The following is a 23,953-nucleotide window of genomic DNA, read 5'->3' on the forward strand; positions in this document are numbered from 1 at the left end:
CAGAGCTGTATTGTCAACACTGGACAAACAGACATCATATGTTGTTATTTTCTGGCATTAATACATTAGCACATGACAAGAGTTAACATCCACATACCTCCAACAAATTTCCTCTCTATTTTCAAATTTTTTCTCCAGTGTCAACTGTGGTTTCTTCCTGCTGCTGTTAGACTGTACAAGCAGCAGAGGTCCCACTAAGCCACATGCACCTCACATCTATGTCACCAAACTTAACTGGGCAATTATCATTTTCTATCTGTGCAATCTCAATATCATTGATGTGCAATACTATTTGACTTGTTATATTTTGTTTACATTGCACATATTTCTACCTGTTATAGTTCCTTGTATTGTATACTTATTTATTACCTTTACCAAATAAGTATGTCACTTCCTCCTTTATGCTGCTATAACATAGTTATACCCACATTGGGACTAATACAGGACTATCCTATCTCATCTTGTCGTATCTTATCTAAATATATATAATTTTTATAGAATAAGACAGACTAACAGTACCATTATACTGCTGCTTTATTTGTGATTTGCACAGTCATTTTTATGTATACATCAACATATATATTCACATACAGTATATTTTAAGCACACATCAACATTGGCTGTGCTTAAAATATAGCATTTTGTAATTTGCAATACTCCCATTACTGCGACGACTACTACAACTACTACTACTACTACTATTAATAATAATAATAATAATAATAATAATAATAATAATGTGGAATATAAATTATATATATAGTTTGTGTTTTATGTAGTGTTTAACATTTAATTTTAAAATAAAAAACAATAATATCTATATCTATATTTTGTTTTACCCAATGATCTGTGTACTTGAACTATACAATGCATGTCACTTAAAAGCATCGCAAGACTGCTAGATCATTTTTCATCACTAGATGGAAGTATTGGCTCGTACACTGCAGTGGAGAAGTAGGTGGGGGGGGGGCATGAGTCAAGCATCCATTCAGCGGTTGTGTTCTGCTCGTACTGCGGAAACAGTCCATCGTGTTTTAGTGTGATTTCATACCAGGTTCCAAAAAATAGAAAGGAAAAAAAGCACACAACGTTTTTTCAGCAGTGTACTTGTCAGAGTGTACTCTAGTGTAGTCTGATGATGCGTCCCATGATGCATTTCGGCAGCCGAAGCTCTGTGCAGCCATGTGATAATGAATTAGAATAATAACATCGTGTCTCTGCTTCAGCAGCGTGTCTGAGACGGTCACATGTCTCACCCCACCGGCCACCGATGCGTTCACGCGTCCTGATTGGCTGCCTAACTTTACCAAGCACTTCCACCTTGTTTCCGCGTATCCTTCCGCGCAGTTTTACAGTTTGACCCTTCTTTTCGGACTTTTCCATCGCATAAAGGGGAACATCAGCACGTATCTGATGAGTCAGAGGGAGGGGGAACCTGCCTGGAGTGTATTGAGGTGGCGTGTTCCTTTCCTTTTACCGATACGGCCTCGGATGGATATGTCTCAGCATCCCTAGAAAGTAGTCCGGCGGTGTGAGGAGCAGGAAGATCACCTTGAGCGTCTCTCACAGCGGGTTCATCTCTCCACGCGGGTCTGTCTGTGAGGTAAGGTTCGATTCCTCAGCGGCTCTCATCCTCACACACACGGTCTGAACCGCTCGACCCCCGGGACACGGTCACCTCACCGCCTTTCACCGCTTGTATCGCCTCTGCAGCTGCATTCTGCGAGTCGTGTAAGTCCGCGACTGTGCGAGTCACTCGTCACTGCGACTTATTACCTCTCAACTTTTAATAGAAGTCGTATTTTTATTAAATGGCGGAACACTTTAATTGTAGTTATTGGAGATAAGTCGTGTTATATTGGCTGAGGATGTGTGAAACAACGTTGTTAGTTTAAAACGCAGCTAATGGACGGGTGGACTGGATGAATGTGCGCCTGCGCAGTGCAGCTCTCACTTGCACTCACAGCTACAACACGTCAGGCTTCATTTTGTGTTTAATACTCAGTTAGCATGTTTAAAACAACCCGGTTTCATGTGATGTGTGGAGGACGCAGCGGTGGAGAATCGCTTCCTGTTGCCTCCTGATGTGGGTGTGGCGGCTCTGCGTTCTCGGCCTCCCATTGGTCCGCCGGCGTGATGCTGCCTCGAGGTCAGGAAAATGTGACGCAGGATGAGAACGTGATCTTTGGTGCATCGCCTGTGCCGCATCTGTCACCATAACCACATCTGTACATCCCATACAGCTCACTGACCACAGTACTGACGTCAGGGATTCACCAGAGATACGATGATCCTTTTATAAGCTGCGTGCTTCCGTCATATTCATTCACACGACTGTTTAAGTCATGAGATAAATGTATCGTGTTCATCCTTTGATCTTCATTGCGACATGTCCTTTAATATAATCTTGACCTTATCTAAACCTTAGTTGTGTTGCAGTTAATAAGCATCCTTTGATAAGTGTAGTTGTGTTGCCTGAGTAGCTTCTCTGCAGTGTCATGCTGCAGTGTTACCTCAGAGGATAAAGGCCTGGATCACACTGGATAGATGAGATGCTGGGGAGATATCAATGCCTGTATAGGTAGCAAATACTTATGAGTTTCTGCTCTCTATGTATTTTTTATGTGATTTACAATCCTCTGTCTGCCATTTTGTTCCCAAAACAGCTGAAGGAAAGCGGCAGGGCTTTGCCTAAAAGTGCATGCAAATTGAGTGTAATGTAAAATCCTTTGTCAAACGGATCTACTGTTGTGTGTATTATATGCACAGGACCTGCAGTATGGCCTTGGCATGCTTTGTTATGTAGGGACCAATGATTGTTTTGTGCATAACAAACTTTCAGGCGACACTGTAATTTCTACGCCAAGGCCTCCCTGCAGGTTGGCCCTGTTGAAAATGGCGTCTTTCTCTCATGGGACCAGCCGGGTCACAGTATCAAGTGGCTGAGAATTTAAGTGATAAGCTTAACAAAGGGGAAAGCACAGTGTCTGTCTAATGCGGGCTGATGACTGAGATCTTAAGGCTTACAAAGTGCCTCTTTATCCTGATTTCTTACTGAATGTTTGATGGCTAATGCAGTGCAAAGTGACTGGTTGTAATGAAAGTCGTTTTTTTTGCCACTACCCACTGCAGTGACAAACTCTTTGAACTTAGCATGCGTTTTTGAAATGCTTCATATGCACCTTGCACAGCATTCTACACTATTCATGCACTTAATTCTGTACAGTATAAAACCAAGTTTTGTGTTAATTTTTACAGGCCTACATACCACAAGTACCACCATACACTCTGAGTATTGGATTTCTACAATCAGACTCTGCATGCTGTGTGTTATTATTAGCCAGGGCTCTGTTTTTAGGCCTGGAGTGTTGTATGACCTTCACTGGTTGAACATTGGAGCATCACTGCTCTGGTGCGTCGTGATGGAAGTCTCATGTATGTCCGTTGTATCAGGTCATGGCTAGTGTCTTCTCACAGCAGGCTCGCTCCATATCCTTTATCCTCATTTAAGGGATTTACTCTTGAGCTCCTGAAAGTGTCAAACATGTGCATGCGCACTGCAGTGGCCATTTCTGCTTGAACTGCTGTTGCTGGGAGTGGTGCGATCCTTGGCACTGCAAGAACCAACAGACTGGGCTTGTTGCGGAGGTCACTGGTTGTAACTTGCCTATTAATCTCCAGAAGGAACCGGAAGATCTACTGTTGGTATGTAGTCCAACCTGCAAGTGGTGCTTTGTTTGAGTGAATGTGACGGATGGCATAATGTCTCTGTGAGCCAATATGGATTTGCCCAATGTGACGTGCTATCATCTAAACCAGGACATAGTAAATGTCATGACACCCTGACAACAATGTTTCTGTTGCTGCTACTGATTGTACGGGCTTATTATATGAGATAGTGACTGAGTATGTTACAAAGGTAGATGTGTCGGGAGGGGATTGGCGGGGATTATTGGCAGCCAGCTCTAAAGTTAGCCCTGTGTCTGCATCTGTGTCAGGGTTACTTTGGCTGTTAGCCTGTGGCCGCTGCTCACTGGCTGTCTGGGGTCAGTGAATCGTTCAGGTCAATGATATTACTTTGTCTTTCCACAACAATCGGGGAGACCAGGACATGACTGCACTTAGTGAAGGAGAGTCTCCACCTGATTTTCTGACGTTTTATCTGTCTGTGGTCCCTCGGATTGCTCCAAAAATATTGCCTCAGTTCAGGATGCAGGAAGTTTTTGAGCTTCAGTTGGGCATGAAACCTCATTGCAGTCAACTGTTTGAATGCAGGCTATGACTTGTTTTTAGTACTGAAATTTGATCCCTACCTCAAGGGAAATGGGTTAAGATTCAAATGAAAAAGGTGGGACAAAAAGAGGGTTAAGAAATTTATCGGTGGGGACAATACTAATAATTAAACATAAAGTTATTTAGTTTGTTTAAAACGTCACAGCAGCAGTGACCTTCCAAACAGCCAGAGTCTGTGGTACCACTGGTGTGTAAGCCTCTATTTACAGTGTTTTGGGGCACGTAACTTGTTTTTAGACGTCATTCAGTGGTCAAGTAGCAAAACAGCTTGTAGGTAGTGGTACCTGAAATGTAATCTCTGTCTTCCGTGCAAGAGGCGCATCCCCTTTAGTTTTGCAATAGCAACTGCCACTATTGCATTGCCTTTCGAATTACATTTTAATCAAAGGTGCATGATATCTGTAAGTTAGGAAAGTATTTAACAAAATACCAACATTGGAAATGCCTTGGTAGTTGATTTTTTACTGTAAAGTTAAAACCTAAAAAAGTAAAATCAAATGGTTGATAATTTACACAAAAATATATAGGCAAAGTAGTGTGTGAGCAGTGTGAAGGATCCTGCCATTGTCCACGTCTGGTTTTGTAATACCGATTTGAACATTTAGTCAAAAAATGCTAAAGCAGCATGGAATTAAGTTAAACTTGATTTTTTTCAAATTGAATCAAATCAAATGTTCTATATGGGAAACATTTAAACACCCACACGCACAGTGCATTGTACTGTAAGTAAGTTCCAGTATTTTACTCTTTTCTCCCCTCTGCAGTCTTTCTCTGTGGTTCAGTCCACTTCATGGTTGTGTGTTGCATTAATGGGGATGTGACAGTGCTCACGTACAGCACTGGTCTGGCAGTGGTCTGCCCCATTGACTCAGATGTTACATCATCAGTCAGGGGCTGCAGGCCAAGGAGCCTGTTGGTGTATTGGCTGTGCCTGGAATTCCCCACCATTTGTAATTGGGACGTGATGAGGAAGAGGATGCAACAGATTTTCCTTAAAGAGACTAAATTTGGTCGTCCAATAACAGTGTGTCCACAGTTGAGATGCCCCAGCCACAGATGCAGGCGTCTTCCAGCTCTCTTCTCAGTCTTTGCAGTTAGTCTACCGTCTGAATCTTGTTACAAACAAGATAGTATAGTACATGTCCAATATTTAACATTGAAGAGACCCTTGCTTGGTCAATGTACATTTTGTTTCATCTTTTTACTTGGACCAGCAGGATTTGAAAAGGATGCATAAAGGGGTTGCTGCATAAAAGAGATATTAATTTGTCAACCTGTTCCTTCAATGAGGGAACCAGTGAGGGGTTTTGTTCAATTTCTCCACTGGGTGGTTTGGACAGTGGCCTGAATATTCTATAAACTACTTGTCCCTCTCTTGTACATTGTGCCTATGTAATGAATATTGTTTTAGTTTTTAATTGATCTCAATCATACTTTGTGTAAACTCAATTGTATTCAGATTTAATCAGGTGTTTTTCTAATGTGAAACTTAAATTATATTCTTGTAGCATTGTCTTGATGTGATATATTGATAGTGAAAAGTGTAAATGGTAGATTTTGTGAAGAAAAAACCCCAGAATCTGTATTTCAGTGAAACACTGTAGCTGCAAACCTGCTTCTTCTTGTTCTTAGTGTCTTCTTGATCCCCCCTCCCCCGCCCCAGTTTCTGCTTGACAGTCAAACGTATCACCAGATTGAATGTTCACAGAGCATTTCCACCTCAGTCTGGTGTAGTTGCGTAACCACTTCAACAAGAGCCCTAACAGAAGCTGTCTTCCTCATTATGGTAGATTAGCAGTTTTTCACCCTGCCCATATACACATACTTTGTTTGATTGCTCAGACATGTCTTGATGGCATGCCTATACACATCACCTTGAATAATTCTGTGATTGTTAGACCAAGGGGGAAAAGCATTATCTCTGAGACTAGTCACACATCCATGCACATGACATTACTGAAGTACTGATCAGCTCATTATGTCACACAGGATACTGACGTTTTTTGTGCAATTTACTATATAATTTTGCTTTTCTGACTAGATGAAAGTGCTAAGATCCAGCAATCCTAGCCCTGTTGATCAGATTGGTAATGGTGTGGTTGCTATGGGTGACTCAGTAAGCAGTGGGTGGGGGGGAACATAATGTACTATATCGTGTGTCACAGCTCAGGACGGTATATCCCACTCTACTCGGTTTAGCATTTGAAGGCCATGTTGTGCTTACGTATTAGCCTTAACTACTTCCTACATGTATTAAAGTGTGAATGTCTCACAGCTACATGAAAGGGCTTGAGTGTTTTTCCTTTTTCTCCGGCTATTACAAGAATGTACTTTCGGTCTAAACTAGTTCTGGGAGATATGATTTGATATCTTTAAACGTATACCTTGATTACGAATAATCACTCACACTTAGAACTGATCTTTATAAAACCCTGCTGAGTTCACGTTCATGGATGAATGAGTGTCGCATCTTTTGCAACAATGAAGTTAGAAATCTGCATTGCTTCATAATCTGCAGAAAAAACTTATCTCCTGTCTGCAAGAGTGTGTGTCTCTCTCACGCTTTAGACAAACTGACGATCACATTTATTTTGTTATTAATCAGTGATGTCTGCTCAATAATCCAGATCATTCTGGACACTTCAAATCTGATGTCCTGGCTGTGTGGGTCATATGTTGCAGGTGAACTGCATGTGCACAGAATTATGGACTTTTTTTCAATGTGTTTAAACGTGTGTCTTAAACTCTAGAGCGAATCAAACTAACAAAAGGAAACATCATGTCCTGTACGTGTCATAATAACTTTCGATCAGTGTTTGTGTTTATTCTTGTGTAAAGTGAGTGCAGATCAGCTGGGGAGGGAGGACATGTGGTGGGGTAATACAAGATGGTACATAGAACCCGGGCGGCCACTGCATAATGAACAAAGTGGAAACCCGACAGTCAGTGAATGCGTGCATTGGGGAAAGTAATGACCGCATTAGTCGATATGGGCAGGATTAGGTCAGTTAGAAGTTCTAAAATTCAGTTTCAATACATTTTCTGTTAATTGCCCTGCCCTAGTATAAACTATTGGAGTAAAAGTAGCCAAAAGCTAAAACCGAAGACCCTTTTATTCAAAGTATCTCAGAAACACCCATTACTTGCAGTGATTACAGATCAGGATCCTTACCATGTGTTTTGTGGCTGACCATATGCAAGTTTTAATTAAATTAGTCATCTCGTGGTTGTACTGAACTTGAATGTCAGCAAGCAACATATTAATTGATTCCCACAGGGACATTCCTAGTTAATTTGACTTCACTACCCCAAGCTCAGCTACAACGCAGAATGAGGTCCAGTATGTTAATTAGGACACAAATCAGGGCATGTAGCCTAAAGGTGTTGTCACAGCTGCACTTTGTAGTCAGTTAAATCACACTATGGTTTGTTTTTCCCCGTAAGCACAGATTTCTCACACGGTTTGTAGACATGCATTTTGGTTCACTTTGTTTTTTATTTTGGGTGAAAGAAAAAAACAAGGCGTATCAACTGATTTGTACCAGAGCAAAGAAACTATAGTGTTGAAAATGTTCTGACTTTCAGCCTCAGTCTATTAGGCTATACAAAGTTATGCTCGGTGCAAAGTTTAATCCACCTGTTGGCCAAAGAAAGTTACATTTTGACAATTGATGTAATCTAACATTCATCTGATGCATAACTATCCATTGACCAAAGGTCCTATTCTGTTTTCAGAAATATAATTCAGTTTATAAGCTTGTAAAGTGGCTGTTAAAAAAAATTAAAAAAACAGGTAAGCCAGCAGTGGTTTACAGAAGAGCGCTGTCAGTGACTGTGTATTTGTCTCCATTTCTGTGGCAGGACTTATTCAGCTGCACCACCATTCAACATGCCTCAGTCAAAGTCTCAAGACATGGGCTCTGCCTTCATCCAGACACAGCAGCTCAACGCCGCCACGGCCGACACTTTCCTGGAGCACTTGTGCCTGCTGGACATCGACTCTGAGCCCACCACTGCACGCAACACCGGAATCATCTGCACCATTGGTTGGTCTACATTCTTAGTCTTAACTTCACAAGATAGAAAAACATGTACTTTAATTCAAATATAAGGAAACACCCCTTCCTCTGTGTGGAGGTGTAGCTGTGCATTTCTAAAGAGAACACATTAAAAGCACATTCAATGGAGAGGTTATTAAAACGTTTAAAGTTTTTGACCATTGCTTGACAGTTCAGTTGTTGAGACTTGAGATTGCTGCAGATACATCATTTCATTAATAGACTGTAGCACATTGGAATTTTAAATGGTCAGTAACCTTTTTGCTATGGTGCATGATTAATATATAAATACAACCTACTTTATTCTCATGAAAAGAAAACTAAGATGGGATGAATGGAACTAAACAGGATCCCTTTACAGAAAATGAAACTGCACCTCAGTTTTAGTGCACAATAAAATGTGTTGATTTTTTGACAGAGGAATTATACAACATGAATGTCAACCCTTTCCTTTCAATGACTTCTACAGGACCGGCCTCTCGTTCAGTGGAAACGCTGAAGGAAATGATCAAGTCTGGAATGAACATTGCTCGCTTGAACTTCTCACATGGCACACATGAGGTGGGTAACTGCTTTCTCTACTGTGTAAATGAGTGAGGTCAGGTTCAGCCAACAGTCAACTAACAAAAAAGTCAGGTTTAATGTAGTCTGATCATTTGCATCACACATGGTTCTGTGCGTTATCACCGACTTCCGTTGGTTGGTGAAAGTAGAAGATCAACAAAGCTCACAGTTAAAAAGTCCGTAATTCATCGTGACCTGCAGTCAGCTTGGCTCTTGTAGCAGGAGGAGTCCAGCCACCATGAACGGGAGAATATAGTAGTGCAAGTTTTGACGAGCTAGCCAACATCTAATCAGTGATGGAGCTGGATTGAGTCAGTCGGTCAAACACTGTAAAAGTGTTTTGTTCTGCTTCTGAGAGGACAGACTACTTGGACATGCTGCAGATCGAGTGCACACCACAAAAGTTTAAGAAGTCACAAAAGAGTTATTTCTACTCACCAAACATGCGCGTCAAGGTTGAAAGATAGAAGCCAGGGGAGAGGGAGACTGTCAACATTGCAAATACTTTATCCAGGAAGTTTAGCTGAACATCACCTATAACCCGACTCTGTGCTCTCATTGTGTGTATCAAAATATGATCTTATCATGTATGAGAAATAGGTCTTTTTTTAAAACCAACAACTCAAGCTGTCTCTTATGTCATTTGAAAATAAGACTGTTTTCTACACATTTAATTACCTTGTCTATTGAGATTCAGCAAGATGCACATATAAAAAATGTTACTTTACAAAGAAAATTGTAATTTCACTCGACATAAATGTCACACTTGAAGGTTTGTGGTTTGTATAGATATGTAGATCTTATTCAATTGCAAATCCAAGAAAATGTACCAATTCTGTCCAAGTCTTCCCCATGGTTCTTGTGGGTGCAGGAGTCTCAAGACACCCAAAGGTCAATGTAAATTCAGAGAACAGCTGAAGAAACCAGAGTTTCATTGGCTTGGAATATAAATAAGTCACCTGTACTTAGTGCCCAGCCTTTATCTGCTCAGCAGGCAGCATGCCTGGATTCTAGAAGTGTTTGTGTACACAAACCTGCACCAAGGTCACTTTACTTTCAGCCACAGTGGAAGGCGGAAAGTAGCTTATGTTGCAAATCCAAGAAGTCCCATTTCTAAACCAGCATTATTATTGCGCACAACTGAATGTAGCTGAACAATTACTCAAGTTGCAGTTCACATAATGTAGGGAATAAATTGTCAATGTATTGACGTGGACCTATATGCATACATAAAGTCTGTAAAACAGTCACCTGCTCTAGAGACCATCCAGTTTGTTTTATTTGAAGTAGGGACAGTGTAGTGTAAGTTTGTGGTGTTGCCAATGTGAAAGGCAGCCAACGTAATTAACTGCCACTTAAGTTATTACTGAAAGCTCTTGTTACCCAGGTGGGCAGTATAAGCCAAGTGCAGCAGACAGCTGTCTTCAAAGTCACAAACATTGTAACATGTGTTCATTAGCCTGCAGGAGAAGATGGCTGCATCATTTATATAACACTACACTTCTTCCTACATTCCTCACTGCATCATTTAGCCAAGGTTGCACTTGACATCAGCTTTCACAATGTTTCTTTAATACTTTTAAAATTTAACTTTTGTTTGTCGGAGTCTGTTTACCATGATGAATTGTTTTATTTTAGTCTCTTGGATCATGTATACTTGTGATGTTATATTTTAAATTGTTCAGTTTCATGGTGAAATCCACCGTAGTTGATGAACTCACCATATACACGTGCAATACACATTGCAGTGGCTGAGCTGGCGTTTTAGGTTCCACTGCAACAAAGTGACATTTATTTGCGATGACATTCTGGACCAATATACTTATACTCAACGTGATACTCTATCATATGGATGATCCTAGAACGACACTTAATTTGCAAGGCATTCTAACTCAAAGCCTCTAAGTTACACAACACTTTAGTCAGGGTGGGAGGAAGAAAGATATGAGCCCTTGTGTTGCTGTGACAGTATGACTCATGTTTATGACTGTGAGATTTCATACACACCTTTTACATTTACCTTGAAATATGGTTGTTTGCTGAGTGTAAACTTTAGGTTACTACACCAACAAAGTATGTGTCCTTGAGAGGGTAGTAAATATCATGCAAAGAATCTCATCTCTAGAGATATTTTAAGTGTTACACTCTCCCCCCCTGCAGTACCATGCACAGACCATCAAGAACGTGCGTGAAGCATGTGAGAGCTTCGAGCCTGGCAGCATCCAGTACAGGCCTATTGGTATTGCCCTGGACACCAAGGGCCCAGAGATCAGGACTGGCCTCATCAAAGGAGTGAGTCCATCACCTCTTGTCCGTCTTTAACCCCAAAACAAAACAATGCTCCTCTGCAATGACTCTACAATTCTCAATAATACAGCTCGGTAACAACGTGTCTATTGATGATGTGACAGGACGGCCAAGGAGAAGTGGAGCTGGAGAAGGGCAAAATGATCAAGATAACTTTGGACGATACCTACCAGGACAACTGCAGTGATGAGGTTCTCTGGCTCGACTACAAGAATATTACCAACGTGGTGGAAATTGGCAGCAAAATCTACATTGATGACGGACTTATGTCCCTTCAGGTTAAGGAGATTGGTGAGTGCAGGAGAGGCATACACATACAGTAAATAAGGTTCGCTCCATAAAAATCTTTTTTTGATCCATTAGAAGGTTCAGGAAACACTGACGTTGCCCAAACAAAAGTCTTGAGCTCATTAGTATTTCATGTTTGTCTCCAGGCTCTGATTACCTCATGTGTGAGATTGAGAACGGTGGCACCCTGGGCAGCAAGAAGGGAGTGAACCTTCCCGGTGCTGCTGTAGACCTGCCTGCTGTTTCAGAGAAGGACATACAGGACCTGCAGTTCGGTTTGGCGCATGGAGTGGACATGGTGTTCGCCTCCTTCATCCGCAAAGCAGCAGACGTACATGCTGTCAGGGCTGTGCTCGGAGAGAAAGGCAAAGACATCAAGATCATCAGCAAGCTGGAGAACCACGAGGGTGTACGCAGGTGTGGATGAAATGTCTTCATCATTTCTTTGTTTCATGTGTGGGGTCCACTAATTCAGGTTTATTGTAAATGTTTTGATCTTATTTCAAAGTTCCATCCGTGAAAAATAGATTTTTTATGAACCCAAACTCTTAACATCCATGATTACTGACAGGAGTACGTTTAGTACTGGTTTGATTTGGTTTAATTAGTTCAAATATTTATATAATTTCTGTTGCGCAGATTTGACGAGATCATGGAGGCCAGCGATGGCATCATGGTTGCCCGTGGGGACTTGGGTATTGAGATTCCAACAGAAAAAGTCTTCCTCGCCCAAAAGATGATGATTGGTCGCTGCAACAGAGCTGGCAAACCAATCACGTGTGCCACTCAGGTCAGAAAACGGAAAAATTACGTCCTGCAATAATGAAGACGAACAGTGTTTGTATTATCTTCTTAAAACAAACTGTTGAGCATTACTCTCCTTTGCTTCTCTTCGGAACCCCTCACATGATCACCACTCAGATGTTGGAGAGCATGATCAAGAAGCCCAGACCGACCCGCGCTGAGGGCAGTGACGTAGCAAACGCCGTGTTGGACGGAGCCGACTGCATCATGTTGAGCGGAGAGACCGCCAAGGGTGACTACCCTCTGGAGGCAGTACGCACACAGCACATGGTGAGTTTATGTCTATTAAATACATGTATATCAAGAGTAAACATTGTGGTCATTTCATAAGCACCTATTGATTGGAGCAATTGACTGTTTACACAATATTGCATTATTTAAAAAATATATTTACACATATATTATTTACTTCTTTTTTTTTTTTTAATTCTCATGCAGCTGTAAAATGACGCAGCATTTGTATTTCCTCTTGGTCGAACAACTGCTAAAGATGGTGTTAGTAAGAGTGTTAGGCCAACTGGAACTGCATTTCATTTATCCATCCACTGGTTTCCACTTTTTTATTCACCATCTTTCTAAAGGTATTCTAAAGAATAGTCTGTAAATGATAAAACACTATTTAAGTTCAATATTATATTACAACTTGGTGCAACCTCATTCAAGCATCCTTTGGGGATGCACTGTGGCTGCCCTTCTCTACTATTTCCAAGTGCACAATATTCACCCAAAAAGTCATCTGGCCATTTCTGATAACGGGTGTTTACTGTGCACATAAGTCAATCCTGATTACTTTTGGTTTTATAGCCAGGGAAAGAGTAAAAACACCAATTGAAAAAGCAAAACGTGTAAATGTTCCAAGTTATGCATGATCACTATAGAAAGATAATGCAGCTAATGCTGTCGTGCATGTCCTCCATTGTTCGGTCCCTTCTTGGCAAACCTCCCTGTCCTCGGCTACGCTCAGTCTGCACTGCCCTGCAGATGCAAGAATGACTCGGCACATCTACAGCCTCCTGCCTTTCAGATTGTTGCATGTGTATCTTCCAGTCTTCTGCTTCTCAACTCACAATAGAGCACAATTTATAGCGCAAATTATAATGAGGACTCACTTTGTCTCGTAGACATTTTTTCTATCGAGCTTTGACTTTTCTTTCTACTACTTTTCTTGTTAAATCCTACTGACTTTTTTAACCATCTCTTCACTTATGTGTGTAGTGCGTGTGATTTCAGATCTCATTTAATTTGTGGCCATTCAATCTTTCTCATAGTTTATTTGTTTTAATCTAGTTGTAGCTGTACCTTAACCTCCAGATTGTTCTGTTATGTTGTTGATTGTTAATAATTGTGCTGTGTCTCAAATCGTATACTTCAGTCAGTACACTTGCGTGTTTTAAACTGTGAAAACAGTTACCTCATTGCTGTAGTGTGTGAATTTCTACGCTGTAATTTGCACTGAAACAAACATGACTGTTGTCTACTCACCAAAGTTTGCTTTCATGTGTGTGCCCTATGTCATTAGACATGGAACAAATGTTGCCAACAATGTGTGCTTGTCTGCAGCAAGTTTTAATTCATAAGTTTGAAAATACAGTGGTGATGGTGGTCCCTCACTTTCCAAAAGGAAGCCAAGATGGCGACTGTTGAGGGTGAAAGTACCCAGATGGTGCAGCCATCTTGTTGTGCCATTATTGTTGCCATACTTTGAACACTGTGTAGGTATGGAAGTATGTGATTTAAGACACAGCCTTTGACTCTTGGATATGTTTTAATATTGATCCTCACTTGTTTCCCGCCCACTAAATGCACATCTAACCACTCTGATTCATTCTGTCCTCTTTCCCATCTTTCTCTGTTCTCCATGTTCCTGTCCTTTTTTTTTTCTCTCTCTCTCTCTACCCATTCTCCTTATTTAACACCTTTGTGTGCCTGGCGTGGGAATGCCTCTGCTCGATGCATTCTGCCCTCACTTGTGCCAGATTGCTCGTGAAGCCGAGGCAGCGATGTTCCACCGGCAGGTGTTCGAGGACCTGCGACGCTCCACGCCACTCTGCAAAGACCCCGCTGAGGCCATTGCGATCGGTGCCGTCGAGGCCTCATTTAAGAGCTTAGCCTCTGGGATCATTGTGCTCACAGGCTCCGGAAGGTAGGCAGGGTATCTGATCCTGGCAGGTCAAGGAGGACACTCGTATCTGTTTTCAAAGAGTCGGAGAGAGGCAGAGTAGGGCTAGACAGGGACTGACTGAATGAATGGAGAGTCTGGCAAATACCTTGAGCAGGCAGCTTGTTGTAGACATTTATACATTAACTCAATAATTTTCTAATGTCTCTGACTGAGGTTTTTGTACCTCTCCTTTTGCTTTAGGGCTTAAAAGACATATCCTTATATAATTTCCGCAAAAAAACTAAACGACCAGGAGTCTTACTCATTATTTGCCAGTGTCTCACAATTGTGTGAATGACTCAGCATGCTGCTGTGGTGTTAAGCGTGTGACTGGGAGTAACCCCCAGCCCTCCCAAACCCCCCACCCCCCTACTCTTCCTTCCTTCCTCCCATCCTCGGGCCTCAGATTGCACGTGAGGCCGAGGCAGCCACCTTCCACAGACAGCTGTTTGAGGAGCTGAGGAGACACTCCCAACTGACCAGAGACCCTTCAGAGGCTGTCGCTGTCGGAGCTGTCGAGTCATCCTTCAAATGCTGCGCTAGCGCCATCATTGTTCTCACCAAGACTGGGAGGTAAGGAAGAGCAGGAAAGAGGTGAAACGATCCTGGTCTTGACGGTAAAGTGCGGCCATACTCGAACCGGCCTGTCATACTCGAACCGGCCTGTCATACTCGAACCGGCCTGTCATGCATGTCATGAAACTATCGCTTCTCCGCCAAAGCACCTAATGTGCACTTGTGTATCCCCTCTCCTTCAATTGTGTGTTTGTGTGAGTGTATGTCTGCTGTTAAACAGAGTGGCTGGATATAGCAACAGATTTCAAGAGAGAAAGTGGATGTGTCAGTAGTTCAGTCCAAATCTGTTCCCTCCTTTACAGCACCTGGCTCTGAGAAAACGTTTGAGGAGGTTGAAAGACAATGCTTCAAGAAGAACGAGTCATTTGGTGAACATTATGAGATTAAACGAACCTGACTGGTACATACAGTTCATTTCTCTGAGGAGAAGTCCAGTGCCTTCAAAGTGTTAAAGAGGACGTTTGGATTATACCATTGACTTCTGCACACCCATGATTCACTGTAATTGTGTCTGATATGAGGGCTCAGGACTACGTGGGCATTTTCACCCTGTGTTCAAGGGTCCTTTGTTGCACCTGTTAGGGGGCGGGACGACTCACCATCCCTTATGATTGAGTGGAAGGGTTCAATCACACAGCATGTTAGGGCACATGTAGGCCTATCAGCATTAAGATAAGTGACTTGCAGTAGGTTAAAAGGCACACTTACGTTTTAATAATGTATTGTATATGTATAGCGCTTTTCAAGGAAGTCAGACACAATTTAATAGAATATTTATTTAGAAATTCTCTAGTAAACTATTCAACATGCTGCCATAGTAACTGAACCTCTTTCTGACTCTGGAAACCAACACTAGATAGAATTTGTCCACTCTTGATTTGAACGTGCCTTTAGGCAGTGAATTTGTTGCTAGGTCCGTGTGTAATAATCAGTTATAATATGTGTATCTATGCTGTAAGAACTACTTTGCAAATATGTATCTGTGCTCGTGTGCAGGTCCGCCCACCTGATCTCCAGGTACAGGCCCCGTGCTCCCATCATCGCCGTGAGCCGTAACGCTCAGACAGCTCGCCAAGCTCACCTGTACCGCGGCATCTTCCCCGTGCTCTACACTAACCCCTCCCACGACGTGTGGGCGGAGGACGTCGACATGCGTGTCAACTTCGCCATGGATATGGGTAAGACTTGGTATCGCACAGTTGTTACCGTGCACAAGGCCCAACTGCTGTGAATATTGATGCCAAGACATTATGTTGAACAGAATTTAAAACAACAAACAAGCATTGTTTGGTTTAATTGTTTATATTTTATCTTCCAGGCAAAGTCCGTGGATTCTTCAAAGAGGGAGATGTTGTCATCGTCCTGACCGGCTGGCGTCCAGGCTCTGGTTACACCAACACCATGCGTGTGGTTCTGGTGGCTTAAAGAGCCAATGGGGCTGCTCTGCTTTCTCCCTTCATCTATCTTTCATAGTGTCCAACACTCCACTACAGCTCACAGCCTGTCACATCCAGGTTCCCAGAATCCACACTCTGAACATTTTATCGTTTAAGCAATTATAAAAAAAATATATACAAATAGAGTATAGCCTTCTTTATAATTCCACTTTGTCTCCATTCCCTTCACACCGAGATTCTCTTATCAACCAGTCTTCAGGGCCTCAGATGAATACACCCTAACCAGAAACTGCTGTATTTATTAATTCAAATATCTGTGTCATGAGTGAATGCATCCAGGTTCTGTGTGCATGCGCATACAGGCTCATGTTTAGGTGGGGTTGGTGGTGGGGCAGACTGATCTCAACTGAGCACCTTGATTATATTTATTAATCACACTCCTCTTCCGCCTGAATGAACAAACTTGTGGCTTTCAAAATAAAAGGGCTCCTCCTGCAGTGCCGCCTCAGCTCCACCCAAACAGATCCTTGTGTAGTGCTGTTTGTATGAAGTGTCCTCTCTTTAACGTCAGCTCTCACTGTATTTAACCGTACGTGTTAGTGTTGCACTCCTAATCTACTCCAAGCAATGTTACAATCTATATTATTTTTGTGAATGGTGACGTTTTGCTGTGGGACATCCAATACTACTTATATTTTGTCTGACAATAGAGAAATGTTAGTTTTGGATGTCCTCTCCTGAGGTGTTTGAGCTAGTTACTGTATTTTGTGTTATTAGATGTGTCAAAAGGCCTTTACATTCTTCGTATTTGGATCATATCAAAGTTGGCACTTATGAATCATGGGTCATTAAAATTGACTGACATGAATGAGCACTTTTAGGGATGTTTCACAGGGGGCTGATGCAGGGAGGGAGCCTGGTCCCTCTCAGTCCCAGTGGGTGTTGAGTGGGTAGAACCCCTTAGTTTCCTTCTCCACTACATCAGTGACCTGCTGTAGTTGTCCTAGTGTGTCTAACATGCTTTTGATTGTAATGCTTTAAGTGTAAGAATCGACTAAATGTTGTAGCTACGGTCCTGAGCTGTCCTATAAGATTGGATTTCCATCAATAAAAGAGATGATCACCTGAATTAACTCTGAAGTGCAAATGTTTTCTTTCATTTACAAATTCTAGTTTGTGGTTTACATTTTAGCATCTTAATGTAAGTTACTGAGCAACAGGAAGGCCGTAGTAGGGGGTGCCTGGGGGAAATCTGTAATTTAAAATAGTGCAGATGCACAGTATTGGTTATTTTTGCATTGATTTAAAATGCCAACATTTATACCATTATTAGAACATGCACAACATGAAGCCAGCTTAGCCTTTGGACCATTTAAATAAGTGATTCTATTGAGACCTAAGCCACTTTTACCACAACTAAAATCTGAGCCTGTCAGTTCACACCTAATGTATCTTCGTAACGTTTTTCATGTGCCGATAGCCTACAGAGAATTACACAATGCTCTAAATGAAATCAAATTAGTGTTAGATTAGAAAATGGACTGCTATGCTACTCTCAAAATGTTCCCTCTAGAAAAATATATTTTTGAATTGATTTGTTTCATAAAGTTGTTTGTATTGTGGCTACAGCCCCATGATTTGGTTGGCAAAGCAATAAAATGGTTTGTGTGGGAAAAAAAACTAAATTTATCAATCTCTTGACAGGAGCTCAGAACGGTTAGTCCCACTCACTGAACTGAAACCACTGATAAATAGAGATTACCCATAATTACCCCTGCTTCCTGAACCAGTAGAGCTGCTGCTGTAACAAATAGTTAGAATATATAGTGCCAATGTGGGACCACTAAAATATGATCTTATATTGAATACACCAAACCCTGTTCAGAATTCTACATATTTGAAGTTTTCTCTCAGACTATTGGAGGTAAACGCTGGTATTAATGTGATCTGCAGTTCTGCATTCCTCTTGAACTTACTGGGCCAGATTTCGACGGTTTTCTCGCAGGAGATCGTACCTGATCACCACTGATGCATCGAGAAAGATCCGGCATTCAGGGTGAGGAGAGGGATTGAAAGAAGCACAACCCAGTCATTGTACTGTTAATCTAATTATGAGGCTGCTATTTGCACAATTTTCCTTAAGTGCTGTATTCAGGTGAAACATTCTGGAGACCAAACTGTTGAGCAAAATGTTGATGTTGAAAATTTATTTTGAGAAATTATCAAAGCAGTACAGTGTGTCAGTTCTGGATTAGTTCAATGTAAACTTGAATAAATAAAGTTGCTTCAAGCAAATTTATCAGAACACACGTATAAGAAAACAATTCATCCTCACAAAGTAACCACTTTAATTAGCAGTAGTATATGAATGTAAAGTTCATTATATCATGTAAAACACTCAGTGGCAGTCCTTGTCATACACCCCCCGCAACCTGCCTGAGGATCTCCTCCTCCACCTCAGCCAGCCACAGAGAGTCTGCATGAGACACCACTGCACTCTGCTTCAGCCCTGCAGGAGGAAAAACAATGAGTGAGGACATTTACAGTGTACAGTCAAGTCTGTACATGGCCCTAAGAGTTTAGGGTTTCTGACACCACCAGGTGTTGAAAGAGTGTATTATAAATTATAATACAGATCCATTTAAAAATGGGCTAGTTTTAGTTTGTGTATACATCGATTGATTTCTCTGGAGTAAAGTACATAAAGCACCACTGTACCTTGGAGCAAACACTGCCGAACCCCTTCTGCTTCATAACGCATCCCTGTGCTGTTCAGGAAGTTGAGAGGTAAATGGGGTTCAGGCACCGGGTACTGAGTCTCCTTCCCATTCACCACAAGTGACGTGGGGCACCACATGTGTTCAGGGACCTAAACACATGCAACAGTAAATCAATGACAGCAAATAGTAAATCACAGTTTATACAGAGCATTGTGTGCAACTTTAGTATAAACTGTCATGTTGTGTAACTTTTTATTATTACACAAGGTGTTTTTCACAACACACACCTTCCTAATTTCCTTCCTAAATTACACCACAGATGACCTTGAGTCCACTTGCTAAATTCTAATGTTATTCTGAAGACACAAATGTGGTGGTGACACAGATGTGGTGTTTCAGACTTTTTATCTGATCATGTGATGACCTACCCTGATCGTGCCCTTGGTGCCCACAATAACGGCCTCATTGGTCAGCTGAACACGGGAAGAGCAGGCGAACGCAGCGATTCTGTTCTTGGAGAACTTCAGAGTGACAACCACAGTCTCATCCACTCCTGCAACAACATGAAGATATGAGCTTAATAGATTGTATATTTGTGCAATTACCAGTCTTGTCGGCCATTCCTCACTCCTACACGCAGCACTTTTTCTATCACATAATTTATACAGCTGACAGAAGTTATTTGGTTCAGTCCGTGGCTCAAGGACGCTTCAGAATGCAGACTGGAGGAGCCGGGGTTCGAACCACCCACCTTTGGTACCTTATGAGCCACCTGACGCACATTTGAATAGGAGATGATTAAATAAAATTCATGAAGATGGTGACATGGTTTTAAAATTAAAGCACCATCAAAGATATTCTAATCATGTTTCAGTTGTGTTCTCTGCTAAACAAAATGCTACTGCGATTTAGACTAAAGATCATCATCTGAGAGGCTTCTTCTGAACCAGAGTGATTCAGATGAGAGGTGAAACGTCCACAGGCGTGTCCAGAGTCCTTGTACAACTTTGTAGAAATGCAACGACCTGGATGACCGAGAATCTCCAGACTTTTATTGCAGCAATTAAGTCATAAAAGACAGTGACGGAGATAAGATCTGAGCTTTAATCGCACACGTACACTCCCGTGTTTAGAAATCCTCAATTCGAAACCACACAACTCCCATATATTATCAGATAAGAAGCTGAATGATGTCGACCCTGCTGGTTGTAACCTGTGAGACCCGTGTGTGATGCCTTTAAAGAGAAGAGAAAGCAGTGGTGGAGGATGACTCATTTGGAATAACAGGCTTCTTTCTATACTAGGTCTGACATCATGTTGATAAGTGCAACATGTCCCGCCATGATAACTGATAAATGTGATACCGGTGCTTTGGGAAATGATGTCTGAGATTCCTCTGACCCGTTGATGCGTACCTGACTCCAGGCAGATCCCTGTGGCTTGTATGCTTTGTGGCTTCTCTCCGTTACACACCATGCATATGAACTGCAGGCAGTAGATGCCAAGATCTAGTACCGCTCCTCCGCCCAGCTCCTTCTCCACAGATCTTGGCACGTGCATTATCGGGACGCCAAACTCCACTCTGACCAGCCTGACCTCGCCCACCTCCTCCTGAGCCAGAAGCCTTCTGATCTCCACTGAGGCCGGGAAAAAACGGGTCCAGACGCCCTGGAGCCAAGGACGGGACAGGAGGCATTTAATTTACATCTGAAGGGCACAAGCTGGGTTCTTTTTATGGAATGATTCACAGGTCCCACAAATCAGCTGCTAATAGGTTTGGATCATTAATGATGGGTTACATGATCATTCCTTGATTTTGAAGGACTTATTAAAAATGGGTTTGTACGGAGGCCCCCTGGTGACAGTTGGGAAAATAAATATTACATGACTAAGCGTTAATAAGTTGAGGGAACAAGACAACTTCCTCATAGCCACATGACTCTTTGCTGACATGACCGGACCAACTGCATCTATAAACCCATTAAGAATTTCTTATATTTTAGGTTTAAAAACAACTCTAAAAATAATGAATAATCTACAATATTAGTTATAAAGTTGAATTGATGGATGCAAAATATATTGAATGTACTTTTGACAGACTTGTTTTTCTCAGAGCAGCAAGAATTATGTTAAGAGATAAATAACTGAAAGGGAAAGTAAAGTGTGAAGGGTGGTGGTCATGTGATCAGCCATGAACTTTGTCCCTTTGAATCCAGACTGATGTTGCATTAGAGATGAAACTAGAGTTGTGAGGAGTCCAGATTGTTTCATCTGCTCCACCCGTACCTCCATGAGGAAGACGTTGTTCCTCTCGGCAGACGCCAGGATCTCCTTCACCTCCTTGGTGTTCATGGCCAGAGGCTTCTCACACAGCACATTCTTCTTGGCGTTTGTGAAGAGCAGACAAGCACTCAGATGGTAGGGGTGGATAACTCCGACGTACACCACATCTGTACACACATAAACACACATAACACATAAACACCAGGCTGTAAGAGGACACTGGCACTGGAATAAGAATTTGTGGAGATTCACTACGAGCTTTATCTGGAGGTTTCTGAAGCAGTAGATACAAAACATCAAGGGACAACACGTTACAAAAATGAACCAATCAAATCTGAAATGACAGACACTGACCAACGTCTGGATCTCTGGCCAGCTCCTCGTAGCTGCCATACGCTCGGGAGACGCTGTGCTTCTTGGCAAACTCCTGTGCATCCTCCAGCCTGCGAGCAGCCACAGCCACAACCTGAAGACACAGTGTCAAACCATTATTTATCAAAATCACTAAAAAGTCTCACAGCAACTGTGCTGCTGCAGAGTTTAGTCTGAGGCTTATATAGAAGTTGGGGTCGTCTCGAGCACATGAAGACATTACGGCCTTAGTACATTTACCTGTGGAGCTCAATTAAACATCTCATCATAGAGAATTCCTCTCTTGAAAATAAATTGAACATACATTTAACTAGCTCTTGCCTATTACTGATATTCTTTAGACTTAATTTCAGTCTTTAGGTTTTCAATGCTGCAGTTGCACTAAGTGAATTGTGTCCATCAGTTGAGCACACTGCCTCAGAACTGAGTAGTTCCAACACATAGCCACCAGGTGGCTCTCCAATATGAATATATAAATATATATGGATATATATAATATATATAAGTAAGACCTCTTACTGAACATTAAAAATGAAACATCATATATTATTTAAAAACATTAACAACATTAACAGATTTCACGTGTTGTCGAACCAATGAACTCAGACTCATCTTGTAAAGTGACAAGTAAAAGAGGAAATCTGGAGACGGAAACAGATAGTTCCCCTTCGAAGTAAAAGTCTCGGATTGTGTGGCACGGTGACAGCAGCGGTCAATTTAAAGAGAAGCTTGTAGCTTTTAGATAAACGTGAAACAGACTGTGTGTGTGAGGAACTAGATTTTTTAAAATCACTTTACAATAATCGCTGGAGTCGTCTTTGTGAGAGAGCTGTACTTCCGCTTTTGAAAAAACTGAACCGGAAGTGATGTTGGAGGGCATGGGGAAGAAATCAAATAATGTTTAAATAACGTGAAAGTAAATGGACGAACAGGCTAAATAATGAGTATAATCACTTCGTCCGTTACACCTGCAGCTCCTGTGTGCTCCACAGTATATGTGTGTGTGTGATCAGAGACAGTGTATTTGTTACATGATCCGCAGACACACACATGTCTCCACACTAACAACACACTGATACCTGGTGGTACTCCGCAGACAGAGTCCTCAGGGCCACAGTGAAGTCATGGCTGATCTTCCCACTGCTGCAGATCCCCCACCTGGTTGCCATGTTGAACAAGGAAGTGACACAACAGCGAAGGGGGCTGTCAGGTATTACAGCAGTGACCGCTTTCTGCCACATGGTGGAGACACAGTACTCGTTTTGACCGTGTGGCGTCGCACGAAATCGACTCCATGATGATGATGATACCTTGATTTTGTCTCTTGTTTTTTTAATCTTTTTTATCTTTATATTTGAATTCCTCTGGAGATTAATAATGTTTAATATACCATCTGATTGAGGCTTTATCAGGCTAAATTAATTTATCCTCATATTTATTATAACTATAATTATTATTGTCCTTTAATTTTTGCTTGAATGTAATCACCAAGAGTGGTTTATGGTACAGATCATATTTACCATGGCTTGACATTGTGTGGTCGGTAAATTTAACTTCATACTTTAAAAATAATTGGTGAATGTGGCACAAGGAAAACCTGTAGTAGCTAGAAAGAAAGTTCTGAGTATGTAAATGTTTCATTTCCTCACAAATGAAAGTGTTTCTTGGAATTGGGCTGCTCAGTGTATCAGTGAACAGCCTCCTTGTTTGAGGAGTTCATTCAGCACAGAAGGTTGAGATGAGCCGTGCTCTATGCTGACTAATAGAGGCCTTTCTCTCTCCCAACCTTCAGAAGCAGACAGAGCAGCCTCATTTTGTGCAGGGGAACATGAATCTATTTGTGCGCTGCTACAAGGGCCAGACCTGACGGAACACTTTGATTCAGATGTGCCACTCCACGTCTCTTCTTCTCCTCTCCAGCGGAGGATATTTGGAATGACACACAGCTTTCACAATCAGTCCTTTATTGGAATCATCAATCACAGACCTCGCAGTGACAGCTGGGGTTGTCTTTAAAGGGCCAGGGACTTGATTACAGGCTGTTGACACACAACAAGGCTGGTCTGTTTGTTTACCTCGTGATTTGTTTGGTTTTCCACCACATTTTTGATTTTACGTGTATTTAATGAA

The 23,953-nt window shown here is 41.8% G+C and overlaps 2 protein-coding genes across 5 annotated transcripts; one reads left to right on the forward strand and one right to left on the reverse strand.

The window, feature by feature from the left end:
• Positions 1 to 1,533: 1,533 nt before the first annotated feature.
• On the forward strand, positions 1,534 to 17,581 carry pkma (pyruvate kinase M1/2a). Of its 4 annotated transcripts, none has more exons than XM_061067715.1 (11): positions 1,534 to 1,603; positions 8,155 to 8,339; positions 8,821 to 8,912; positions 11,076 to 11,207; positions 11,327 to 11,513; positions 11,657 to 11,927; positions 12,150 to 12,300; positions 12,432 to 12,584; positions 14,291 to 14,457; positions 16,048 to 16,229; positions 16,370 to 17,581. In XM_061067715.1, the coding sequence occupies exons 2-11, from the start codon at positions 8,183 to 8,185 to the stop codon at positions 16,474 to 16,476; spliced, it is 1,599 nt and encodes a 532-aa protein (XP_060923698.1). In that variant the 5' UTR covers positions 1,534 to 1,603; positions 8,155 to 8,182; the 3' UTR covers positions 16,477 to 17,581. The 4 variants fall into 4 exon arrangements, with proteins under 4 accessions (XP_060923698.1, XP_060923697.1, XP_060923699.1 ...); XM_061067714.1 differs by lacking the exon at positions 14,291 to 14,457 and adding an exon at positions 14,882 to 15,048; XM_061067716.1 differs by lacking the exons at positions 1,534 to 1,603; positions 14,291 to 14,457 and adding exons at positions 1,649 to 1,731; positions 14,882 to 15,048.
• Positions 17,582 to 18,638: 1,057 nt separating this feature from the next.
• On the reverse strand, positions 18,639 to 22,993 carry dhdh.2 (dihydrodiol dehydrogenase, tandem duplicate 2). Its single transcript, XM_061067718.1, has 7 exons — positions 22,903 to 22,993; positions 21,806 to 21,917; positions 21,455 to 21,618; positions 20,584 to 20,836; positions 19,597 to 19,721; positions 19,167 to 19,317; positions 18,639 to 18,957 (listed from the first exon to the last, which is right to left on the reverse strand). The coding sequence occupies exons 1-7, from the start codon at positions 22,990 to 22,992 to the stop codon at positions 18,863 to 18,865; spliced, it is 990 nt and encodes a 329-aa protein (XP_060923701.1). The 5' UTR covers position 22,993; the 3' UTR covers positions 18,639 to 18,862.
• Between the last annotated feature and the right edge of the window lie 960 nt (positions 22,994 to 23,953).

This window comes from Limanda limanda, chromosome 3 (genome assembly GCF_963576545.1).
Source record: "Limanda limanda chromosome 3, fLimLim1.1, whole genome shotgun sequence".
NCBI lineage: Eukaryota > Metazoa > Chordata > Actinopteri > Pleuronectiformes > Pleuronectidae > Limanda > Limanda limanda.